Source organism: Lepisosteus platostomus, chromosome 26 (assembly GCF_059453375.1).
Source record: "Lepisosteus platostomus isolate fLepPlt1 chromosome 26, fLepPlt1.hap1, whole genome shotgun sequence".
Lineage (NCBI taxonomy): Eukaryota > Metazoa > Chordata > Actinopteri > Semionotiformes > Lepisosteidae > Lepisosteus > Lepisosteus platostomus.
The window spans coordinates 9,471,495-9,483,665 of NC_142636.1; the positions used below are offsets into that span (position 1 = coordinate 9,471,495).

General features: G+C 56.9%; 1 protein-coding gene across 1 annotated transcript; it reads left to right on the forward strand.

Moving 5' to 3' along the window:
- The first annotated feature begins 1,921 nt into the window (after nt 1-1,921).
- cdc42se1 (CDC42 small effector 1) lies at nt 1,922-10,608 on the forward strand. The gene is made up of 4 exons (XM_088621068.1): nt 1,922-2,322; nt 5,301-5,405; nt 7,451-7,528; nt 8,300-10,608. Exons 1-3 carry the CDS (start codon nt 2,269-2,271, stop codon nt 7,517-7,519), a joined length of 228 nt encoding a protein of 75 aa, XP_088477194.1. The 5' UTR covers nt 1,922-2,268; the 3' UTR covers nt 7,520-7,528; nt 8,300-10,608.
- The last annotated feature ends 1,563 nt before the right edge of the window (nt 10,609-12,171 follow it).

Genomic DNA, 12,171 nt, shown 5'->3' on the forward strand with positions numbered 1-12,171 from the left:
GAAAGCAAGATGTACGCAGTAACGTGTGAAACCTCCAGTTCACACCCCAGAATAGACAGAAATGTCCAGGTCTGCGCAGAGGCAGCAGAACTTGTGGCGACGCGTTGCGGCTCTATTGCACTGTAAACGAGCAGGCTTGTGAAAACCGATAGAAATGTGGCTCTCTCCTTTGAGACCGCAGCGGTTCGTGGGAAGACCGGGGTTTGTGACAACACGGCGACTTACGGTGCGTCCGCAAAGTTCATGATGGTGTGCTCAGTGGAGGATTGGAGATAAAGTGCTCAGCCATCAATGAATTGACATTGTTCCCAAGCCCACCCGGGGGCGGCCGGCCGCCTGCGGGGGTCGGAGCCACGATCCGAACGGGTCAGCGAGGGGCTGCTCAGGGTGGAGAGAGAGGAGAAGTGAAAAGGCGAATACTGAGCAGTAAATCCCCATGTGTACGTCACGGAGAGAGTAACTGAGGACAGCGAGTTCACCCCCCCCCCCCCCTCGGAGCTCTGTCATCCGATTACTCAGACTGAGCTCGGCATTAAAAAAATAAAAAATCCTTCAGCCACACTTCAGAAGAAACAAAAGTGAGAGCACTTCACCCAGAGTGGTTCGTTAAGAGCTGCAGACGGGAGGCGTTGTGATTACAGGTCCTGTAGGAGAGGTGTACGCACTAGGAGGGCCTGGGGAGGCTCTCTGGCTGCGAGTGGGTCTGGGTGTGCTTCCTCTGAAGCCGATCCCTTTCAGAGATGCTGGCGGGCATCGGCTGAATCTGGGCAGTGCTGCTCGGGTTTGACCTCACTGAGCAAGAATTTTCTCAGCCTAGAAAACCTCCCGCTGTCATTCCTGTCTGAATCACCCGGCCCCTCGTCCTGGGGGCCTTCCGAGTCCTCGGAATTTCTCAGAATCTCCGCCAAGCTTGACCGGTCAGGGGGGTGCCCACACTGCTCTACCGGAACCTGATCCTTGGATCAGTCAGCTGTTTCTGGATCTTCCCCGTCCTTTGTGTAGTAAGCAGTGAATATTACACTCTTTGTGTAAAGAAGTCTGCTTTAAGTGCACTTCCGAAATGAAGAGGCTGGATTTCATGTACCCCGTTTTTGGACAGGGGTGTTTGGGGGGGGGCGTTGTGCAGTTCGACGCACGAATGGCGCTTGCTTTGCGTTTCCTTCTGGGACATCTTTCACTTCCACTTCTGCAAGAGCGTCCACTTCCTTCGTTTGTGATTCAGCCAGATGGGGCGTCGGCGGAAAGGGGTGAACGCCTTCGCGAGGCGCTATATAACCGGAGGCCTCGGGGAAGGAAAAACTTGGGGTAATGAGCACCCCTCTTTCTCCCAGGGTTCATGGTCGTGCCTCCTGGGTGGGGGGCTAGAGGGACCGGGGGTCTGGTCCGGTCTGGGGTGGGTGGGGGAGAGGCTGGGTTGTTGTTTCTGCTTTGCCCTGCAGGTTAAACCCAGCATGTGTCCCGTCGCTCGACCCCTGGGGCTGCCCCGCGGGGGGACACTTCCCTCCTTGAATGCCATGAGGTTCCTGTCTTTGGTTTTGCGTAAGCAGGGGGATGTGTGGGGAGCAGTGGGCGAAGGGACCCAGCTCCGATGCTGTGTGCCCGACGGCTCTCAGTTCTCGATTTCGGGCTTTTTTCCCCCTCCCGGGGGTGATCAGAAATATTTGGGCATCAACAGGAGAATCAATTTCTTTTTTTATTCGTTTGTTAACAAGCGGTGCAGTTCTCGTTCGTTTTCCCCGTTTCCTGCAGCAGTGCTTGGGTTTCCCTGCTGCGTCTCCACCTGTGGAGGAGCAGCAGCGCGAATCCCTCGCTCCCAGCTCCCAGCTCCCTCGCTCCGCTGCTTCCGGGCGAGGGCGGCGCTCGGCTGGTCGCCTCCACCCGGCACGATCCGCCAACGGCATCTGCGTTTCTGTCCCGACAGGTCGGACCGGGAGTCGGAGAGAGAGAGCGCAGAGAGACGCGGGCGGAGAAGAAGGCGGCAGCCCGGAACGTTTTTTCCCCTCTCTTCCTGTCCGGCTGAATCCCAAGTTGGTTGGGTTCGGAGGAGATTTGGAGGTGGTGGTGGCGGCGGTGGGGAGGACGACCGGACCGGATCGCCGGGAATGGAGTGAGCCCCCTCCTCGCAGGACCAGACGCAAGCAAGCGCGGGCTGCCCCCTCTCCTCTCCGTTCTATTTTTTCCGGAGGGGTTTTACGGTCAGCCAGGAAGAGGGAAGAGGCGTGGAAAGGGATCTTGTTGTTTTCTACAACCGGGACAAGAGTTCCAGCCATGAGCGAGTTCTGGCACAAGATCGGATGCTGCGTGGTGGAGAAGCCTCAGCCGGTAAGATTTTCTTATCCTGGTTTTCTTAACCCCCAGCCTCCATTATCCTCGAGGAAGCCCCTCCACCCCATCGCCACCCCGGGTCAAAGGTCGGCAGCCCTGACTTTTCTGGTTGTGGGCTGTTGGCAGCCTTTGCTCCTGCCTGGTCCTGAGTTATTAGTGGCTTCTGGCTGCGCTGGGAACCAGCGATCGGAGAGCCTCCGTCTGGTGATGTCCGATGTGGAACGAGAGAGCCGGCCCACCGTGCTGACGTTGGTCTGCGCTCTGACGTGAAGGTGGCCGGTCCTGCCCCTGGAGGGCCAGTGTGTCTCCAGGTCTTTCCTCCCCAGCTCAGCTCTTAACGAGCTCAATCGGCTCATGACTGGTTTAATTGGACCGGTTTAAAGGTTTATCCCAGCGCTTCTTGTGCTGCTGCTGTGACCTGGCGCACCTGCAGACACGCTGGCCACCTTGACCAGCCCGTCCCAGTCTGCGGTGACCTATAGCGGTTGTCCTGCTTCCTGTATTTGAAGGTGGACCAAGAGGACACCTGTATCGTGAGGTTCAAATTCGTGACCCTCTGCTTCCAAGGAGCGGACTCCAGGGGTCGAGTCTGTGGGAAGAGAGGGATGAGTCGGCATCTCCGTGGGCGCGTGGCACCGGGGGGGAATGTTTTACACAGCCGGACGCTGGGGTTCGTGCCCACTGGATCGCAGCTCTGATCTGGTCTCGGCCCCCAGGCTGAAGGCTTGGATCAGCGAACCCCCTCCCCCCGAGCTGCTGAATCAACTTTCTGCCCCCACTCTTTAAACCTGGGGGTCTTGAAATCTTTTCCTTTATTTTTGCACAAACAACCATGTCGAGCCGAGCTGCGGAAGAGGTCACCTCTCCTGTCTGGGACAACGCAGCGAGAGACCGGGGAGGAAGCTGGTTGGCTGCCACGGTTTATTTTTAGTTTTTTTTTTTTCCTTCTTCCATTGTCGGGGAAACGCAGTGGAGCTAGACGCTGGCAGTTTTTATAGACGGTTCCCAGCAGTTGTCCCCCACCCCCCTCCTCCTTGGCTGCAGCGATGACGAGGACGTTCCTGGAAAACGTTAAGAAGTCTCCTTGGAGTGTGGTGGCGGCAGCGGAGGAGAGCCCGGTCAGCTTCCGGCTCCTCTGGGGCCTGCTGCACATCTGCAGGGATTTCTGCGGAGTCATCCTTAGGAAGAAGGGGGGGGGGGGGATCGAGTTCGCTTCCCAAGTGTCGGAAGCCGGTGCGACTGTTCCTTCCCATATTCGCATGAGCGCCCCGGGAAAAAGTGGGAACATGCTTTGGTTGCAGATGTTCTGAGTGAGCGTTTGTGTAAGACCCCCCCCAGGCCCAGGCCGAGTTTCTGCCTGGTGTTTGTATTGTCTGTGAACGATCTCCGCTCCCCCAGGACTGAATACCCGAATGGCAGAACAGACAAGGCGCTCGTCTTGTGTAATTATCCCCCCCCCGCCTGGAGCGCTCCTCAGGAGCGTCTGGAATGGGTTCCTCCTCTCCCGGCGTGTCGCGGCTGGTGTCTGGGCGTTCAGCTCCTGAGGGGGGAGACGGCGTGCAGCAACAGGAGCAGGCGGGGGGGGGAGTGGAAGTTCAGGCTGTGAAGGGGGGGGCTCCCCGTGCACTGCGGCTGGCAGGCCCTCGTCTCCGGGGATAAAGGCAGCTCGTCAGCGCTTGCCAGGATGAGGAAGTGTTTGCGTGCGCTGGGCAGACGGGTCGGTTCTGCCGGGCGAGCCTCGGGGCGCTCGGCGCCGAGAGAGCGGGCCTGCTGGAGGCGCGGGACTGCGCTGGCCCGGGAGCCCGCGGCACAGGCCCGGCCGGCCCGCCTGCTTTTCGGTCTGCGCAGGGCCCCCAGTGAGTCGGGTTTCATTCCCCGGGGGGCGGCGTCTGGCTCTTCGGATTCGCTTTCGAGTCCTCTCCGGGAGCGCCGCCGGATGGATGGCTCATCCGAGAGGAGGGGGGTGGGAGTGGGGAAGTGCGGTGCTCTCTCTGGGCTGGGGGGGGCAGTCTTGTGGTGACTGGACCCACATTCCTGCCATCGCTGGGCTGCCTGGGCTGGAGCGCGCGGCGGGACTGGGGCGCTGCACCTCTGTCGCCAGGACACCCCCCCGGCACCGCAGGAGTGGGAGGGAATTCCGTTTAAAAGCGCCGACCCCACAGCGGTGTGCCGATTTGTTCCCCAGTTGGGGGGGGCTCGTTTTCTCGGCCAGCCCTGTTTGTTCAGTTGGGGGCCCCCCACCCAAGTGCACACTCTCACCCACTCTCTCTCGCGCGCTTGTTTCGGACCGTCGTCCTCCCGGCAGTAGGAGCTGACTGCCCTCGCCCGAGAGGGGAGACGTTCCTCGATTCCCGTTGCTCGGCTGTTTGATCCATCTCGGGTCCCGCTGGCGGCTGGGGCTCTTGCGCGCAAGCCAGCGTGTCCAGAGAGGAGAGGCTGCTGGGAATAGAAATCCAGTGTGGGAGAAGTGGCTCCTCAGGCCCTGTCTAAGTTACTGTTGTCCCACTTCCAGCATTTCATCTCATTCTGGTCTCCTGTCTGCCCTGTCCCCGGGCCCGTCTTCACTCGAAGGGTGCTGGGGCCTTCTCCTGCTGCACCCCAGAGCTCTGGAACTCTATCCCTAAGGATATCGGAGAATCGCCATCCCTAAACTGTTTCAGATCCGGACTCAAAGCCTTCAGGAGGGTGTTGACCGCCCTGGCTCTGTGTCCGCTGTCCTACTGTATTCCAGTCCCTCCCTGTCACTGCGCAGTTCTGCCGTCTCTCCTCTCACTGCGCGCGGCTCTTCTGGGAAGCCGGTTTGATCCGAGGCTCGGGCGTGTGGCCGTGTGTCCGGGTGTTTCTGGGGGCCGGCCGCTCGCTCTAGCGCAGCCCTGGTCTGTCGGCCCCGAGAGCCGTGGGGGGGCCACCCGGAGGCTCCCCGGCCCCGGGCGGGATGGAGACCTGGCTAATCTCGTGGCTCCTGTGCGTTGCAGAAGAAGAAGAGGAGGCGGATCGACCGGAGCATGATCGGCGAGCCCATGAACTTCGTGCACCTGACCCACATCGGCTCCGGAGAGATGCCCGAGGGCCTGCCGCCGGTAAGACAGCCGGGGTCCGAGGTCACCGGGGGGCAAGGGGGCTTCCGTCTCTCCCCTTTTGGCTTGGAGGGGGGATGAGGGGGGCATGTTTGAAATCATCTGAAACATGAAGTCTGCATCGTTAAACCATCTGTAAACACCTTCGCCCTTCCACCTTGGCCACAGGTGTCGCGGTTTGACACCCAGAGAAACGCAGGCCAGCTGCCTTTCGCCATCCCGTGTCCTCCAGTTTAGAAATTAAAGTGTTTGCTGAGGCATCTTTAGCAGACGGGAGGGATGATGAAGATGGTGGAGCAGAGTCCGGTATAAATACAGCGCTTGTCGCTGGTTCTGTTCTAACCCGCGGCACCGAATGGGTGCGCTTCAGTTCTCCTGGATCAGCTGGCCCGTGGGCTCCAGAGCACAGCCCCTCTCCCCCCCTCGGTCCTCTCGGCCATGTGCGCTCCCAGCTCCCAGCGGCCCCGCGGCGAGAGGCAGGCGGATCTCTTCCCCGTGAGGAGGAAATCCTGAAAACACTTCCCCGTCCCGAGAAGAAAGGGTCCGGGGTGGGCTGGGGTCACGTGACCGGCGGCTTGCAGTCTTACTTGGGAATGGAGAAGCAGGTGTTGGCGGGATCACAGTGGGCTGTGGGGATACAGAGCTGACCTGAGTCAGGCTGTCAAAGATTATTCAAGGCTAAATAGGACTGGTCAAGGTCCAGGGCTGGAACACCAGGAGGACAGCTGGTCAGGTGATCGAGGCCCAGGGCTGGTACACCAGGAGGACAGCTGGTCAGGTGGTTCAGGCCCAGGGCTGGTACACCAGGAGGACAGCTGGTCAGGTGGTTCAGGCCCAGGGCTGGTACACCAGGAGGACAGCTGGTCAGGTGGTTCAGGCCCAGGGCTGGTACACCAGGAGGACAGCTGGTCCAGTGGTTCAGGCCCAGGGCTGGTACACCAGGAGGACAGCTGGTCAGGTGGTTCAGGCCCAGGACTGGTACACCAGGAAGACAGCTGGTCCAGTGGTCAAGGCTCAGAACACAGGATAAACACAGCCACCCCTGCTGAACCTGTCCCTTGTGAATGGGAGACTATTCTTGGTCATAATCAGCCAAGGCTCTGGCTGAGGATCGTCTTTATTCTGCAGCTTCAGTCCTGTTCTGTGCGGCACACTGAGGTCTTAGTCCTGGTTTAGGAGGCACCTACAGACTCCACCCTGCTGCAGGCTGGTGCTGGATGAGAGAGCACAGGGGGCAGGCCGGCCTGAGTAAGAGCCTGCCGTTGAGTAAGCAGAGTTGCACACAAGTGTGCACCTGTGGGAAGCTCTCTCAGCAAGAGAAGCGGGCTAGAAACTGCATGTTTGTGGGGTGTGGCGGCACCCTTTTCCGTCTTTTCACAGCCGGGCTGCCCCCTCCTCGCCCCCGCGTGTCTGTGCGTAAACAGCACGGCCGCGGCTCGGAGGCGGGGGGGGGAGGAAGTGCCGTCAGCTGATCCTTATCAGCCGCCGCGGAGAAAAGAGACGTCTCCCCTCGGCGCTGGGGGCGGCGTGTGGGCGCTGTCAGAGCCACAGCTTCTGCCAAGAGGCGTAGGGCTAGTTGCGCTTGTCGGAGGAACTGGCCCGGCGATGGCCGGTCCCTCCTCTGTGTCCAGTAGAGAGCCGCGTGTGTGGTTCTGTCACCGAGCCGCGGTGAGAAACTCCAGCGGCTCGATCACCCCGGGTGTTTAGAAGCCAGGGCGCTGCCGGTAGATAAGACTATTGATCCCAAAGGGAAATTGATGATCTGATGTGATCACCGATGCTGTGGTCTGTGCAGGGATGCTGATTGTACTTTTGTGTTTTATGGATGTGGGTATGGGGTATAGCCAGACGTTTAAGCCTTTGACTGCAGAGTGCACACTGGGATAACTGGGATAAACCCGTGAAGCCCGTCACGAGCTGATTGAGGTCGTCGGGAGACGAGCTGGAATACAGACCTGCGGCCGGACCGGGCCCTCCCAGAACCTGGACTGGCCCCCGCGGGACTCCTGCCCCTACTCAGGCTCTCTCTCCCTCTTCCCTCTCCGCAGTCGGGGTCCATGCAGGAGCAGATGCGGTCGAAGGGTCCGAGCGCCAACGGCAGGAACAGCGTGTTATAGCTCCTCAGGGTGAGTCCCCGCCCCCCCCGGCACCCCTGTGTATTGTGCCCTTCCTGCAGGGCTGGCAGACTGTGCCCCTGGTGGTCCTGGTGTCTTCAGGCTTCTGTGCCCGCCTCGGTAGGCAATTAAACAATTAACCCAGCACCTGACGTGTATAGGATTTTACAGTCTGTTCACTTTGTCAAAGGTTTGGTTTCCTGTAAGTCGCTTTATAGCCTGGTTCAGAGTGTTGTAATATTGCAAATGACCAACTGGACCTCCAGGAATTGAGTTTCCTGCCTTGCACTGGGGTGAGTGTTGGTGTGTGTGCACCCTGTGATGGAGCAATTGGTGAACAAAACTGCTCCTGTCTTAACGTGTGCTCCACACCATCCCAATAACCTCTCCTGCGTGTCCCTTTTGGCATTCTTTGTACTGAAGACTTTTTTTTATCTCTGAAAAATCGAAGCTGATATTCAGCTTGCAGATTGACTTTATCGAACACGTCAGTGGGGGGTTCCCTGTATCAGAAGAACATCTCGCCGAAGCCTGGGCCCCAGAGAGCTCGCTGGAATCATTGCTTTCTGTAACGCCACCATTTTTAATTTGTTAAACCCTTTTCTGGTACATTTTAATGTCTGACGTTGAACCTAAACATCTTATGCCACACCTTTCAGATTAGTTCTGCATGTAGTCACTTGTTGAATACATGCCTCTCTGAAGTCCTGAGAAGAATTTCAAAGGGAAAAGCATTAAAGCATTCAGCCGGAGATGGATTCTGACCCGAGTCTTCTCTTGCAGGGATGAGGAAGAGTCTGGAGACCCAGTCCCTAATTTCCTGGCACAGCGGCAGGAATCCCTCTGCTCCACCTCCCCTTCACACGAAGCACTTATCCCCACGTGTACCCAGAATTCCTCTGATCCCCTCCGGAGCCGGACAGCTCCAACATCCCGGGAGGAGAAGTGCGTTTAGGTCTCGGGTGCCCACAAGGACCTTAAAATTTCAGAACGAAGTGCTCGGCATTCTGGCTGTGGACTGCGATGCAGAGACCGAGAGACCCTCCATCAGCATGCCGGGCCTGCCTGCCTCTCCCTGCAGTTTCGTCTCGGGTTCAAAAACCCACTGGCCTTTTCGAGGGCTCATCTGCAAAGCCTGTAACTCCTCCACCCCCACCCCCATAGCTGCCAAACGATTCGGAGATGGTCCCTGACGTTGCTCACAGAGCACCTGCTTTCTCGTGGTCCGAGTGAGGCGCGTGGAGTTTTATCATGTTGGAAGCCATCTGAATGGGACTTTATTTTAATTTATAGCAGCGGGTCCATTCCGTCGGATCCACTCCCGTCGTCTTCTCTCGTCGTCCTGATTCACATCGCCAGCACGACTGCCCTCGGGACAGGGCGGCTGCTGGGCTTTTTAGAAAGGAGGTTTGCATCCCCGTTTTCTCCAGTCCTTTTGTTGTTGTTTTTTTTTGTAAGGAGTTTTAGTGGAAGGCCGCTCTTCGACAGCGGGCAGGAAAATAACTCTCTGGACGGGGAGTGGGGGGTTATCTGTCGAAGAGACCGTGTAACATTTCAGCCACAGGGCGGTCCTGGCTTGGCTCCGTTCCTGGTCTTTCAGAGGGCTGTCGCTGGTGCCCTCGCACCTGGTCCTCTGACGCGGAGTGCTTGATGGCGGTTGAATTGATCGCTGGCCTGTCTCGCCCAGATGAAGGTGGTCTCTGCCCGCCAGCTGAGCACCTGAAGGGCTGACGTGCTCTGGGCCCCCTGTACCACCCTGTACTGCTGTCCTCCGCTCGCCGTTATTTGAATTGGGTATTTATTTGTGGCTAGGTGATAAGTGTGCGCACATCACTCGAGCTCAACACTGGATTCACACTGGCACTCGGGCACCAGGGCACCTCGTCGGGAGGAGGAGACAGAGCTGGGTGAGGCTGGGCACCGTGTGGCTTTTGGGGGTATGGGGGTCACATTTCAATGGGACACAAACATAAATCCCCTGATACGTGGGGACACAGGCAGGGTAGGAGGGGGGTATGTGTGTGCTCACTCGTGTGCGTGTGTTTTCTGTGGCGTGTGTGTGTGTGTGTTCACTTCTCGTGTGTGTGTTCACTTCTCGTGTGTGTGTTTTCTGTGGCGTGTGTGTGTGTGTTCACTTCTCGTGTGTGTGTTTTCTGTGGTGTGTGCGCTCTGCTGCCCGCAGTGTGAAACTGGGTGGGGCTGGTAGTGCACGTCTCACTTCTCGCTTCTCACTTCTTGCACTGGTCTTCCTCCGCGCTGTCACTCCACACACCCCCCTCCCCCGTGAAAGTGCCCCAGGGGGTGTCTGGGGGGGGGGGGGGTGTCTGAGGGACTGACTTGACCAGTCAGGCACCGGGCTGCTGTTTCACCCTGGGGGGACAAGAGTGGGAGAAGTGGAGCAGAGCTGGAGGAGGGGGGGGGCTGATGCAGTAATTGATTAATTGGCTAAACTGGAACAATTTTAATTGGGTTTCCCAGCTCTTCTTCATGTGATTGAGACAGACCTAGAAAGCCCTGGTTGTCCAGGGTGGGGTCCACACTCAGTTTTAAAATGGGGGTGGGTGCAGAACCAGATGGGAAATTTCACAAGGACCAAAGCCGGGAGCCTGTACAGGGAGCGCAGGGAGTGTCTGGGAAGAGCTTGTGTTCGGCACTGGATTTCCTTGGCGTGACCAGCATGCATGCCCATTGTGTCCCTCCCCGGTCCTGGGAGATGGCACCCTGCTAGTGGATCCCCTCCAGTAGAGCGAGTGACTGGCACCCCCCCCGCGCGAACAGGACCTGTGTGTAAATAACTTTAGCTTTTTTCTTTTATTCTTTTAGAATTTTAATAACGGTAATAAAACAGGTCATCCACTGGATTAATGCTGAACGGAGGTGATTAACTGTATTAGCAATATTTGTGTTTTAAGATAATTTGTACTGCCTGTGATCTTTGCTGCAATATCCTTTTTTTTTTTATGCGAGATCTTTTTTTTTTGTGTTTCCTGGGGTGTCCACCCCCTCCGTCAGCGTTTTGTGTCATGGATCTGTGAGGCCGTGTGCCCTGCTGTTGTTGTCACTTTTTATAAATACAGCTGATATTTTAAGTACTCTCCTGCCTGTGGTGGTTTCATACAGCGTGTGGTCCAGGGGTTCTGAAAAGAGGCGCAAGTTAACTCTCCAGCCACCCGGAGCTGTGCACCCCACCCCTGATGGGTGTTGGGAGCAAACTCAAGCTCTGCAGTTTCTCCCTGCCTGCCCTCATTCATCGGCTCCGAGTGCATTGGCAGCCATTAAGCAGAGAGGAGAACACAACACCAGGCACAAAGCAGAGCAGACTCAAACCCACCAGGTGACCTGTTTGCTTGGCCTTCCCCCAGCCCTGTAGGACTGGGCCCAGACCATCCAGTATAAAACTTTTTTGGGATTTTGGTGATAACGCAAGACTGAAAACGGGCAGTTTTTTTGGTTAAGGGTTTTGTAACAGCTGCTGGAGACTGGTCACACAGCCCCCTGTGACTAGTAAGACTGTCTTCCATCACGTAGAGCAGTTGATTTCATTATTGCAGACCCAGGCACTGATGGCTACTTCTCTGAAACAAGACTATATGCCCTAAGTGATTAAGTGCCATAAATGCAGTCTTTTAGAATACACATCACAGTGGCCTATTCGCCAAGCTAACTGTACACTCTCTGCTAACACTCCCGCTCTGGCTGTTGATGCAATGTCCTCCTCTAATCCACTCCTACTCCAGAAGAGCTTCCACCAGGCCAGTAGGTCTTGTGAGTCACACAAAATCCCTGTTGTGGAAGATGGGGAAGATGTTTGTTGAGCGAGTAAGTGTGTAGGTCAGATGACCATCGCCTGGTGAAGAGACCACCACGACGTTGGATCAGAACAACTCGGATCCGATGGGCGACTTAACAATCACTGGTCGGTCTCGCTGGACTGGGGCTCTGCGGATCTTGAAATGGATACTGCAGCTTTATAGGGGTTGCCTCAGATTGGCCTGCTGCCTTAAATCAGTTTGCTCAGTGGAGTGTTACTTGCTGGGATTAGTGAGTGCTGACGAACTGGGGTGTGTCCGTGAGAACTACACGTTAAGCAATTGTTTATTAAACTCGAGTTGCAGGCAAGTAAAGACGTTCTGAGGTAGGAGTTCCCCTTACCGGTTCCCGTGAGTGGGTGACATCTGTTCCCAGCCGAGCTCCTGGTTGTGAAAGTGTAAATGAAGAATTTTGGGAACTACCAGCAATTACCAGCTTCAGTTGGGTGACGGGCTTGATGAGAAGCGTCTGGTTCCAGTAAGAAGCCTTGATTTAGTTAAGGGTTCAGCCGGACTCCTGGGGAACCCCACACTGATTCTGCTCGAGTTCTTGAGCTCCCGATTGCTCCGATAATCGAATGCATTAATCATAATCATAGAATACACTGAGCTGGGGGAGGTAGCCTTTGTCCTGACTACCAGGGTTCATCAGACTTCCTCTTTTTGGGTAAAAAAAAAAGCACGGGGACAGGTCCCAGGCATGTGGTTGCTTCAGGTTACTAAGGCGCTGCTGGAATGAAGAGCAGGATCGCTGACCGCGGGGCTGAGGGGGAGGATCATTGCGCACCATGATTTGGCAAATATCTGACTCGCGAACAATCATCAGCAGCCCGCATGCGTGCTCGT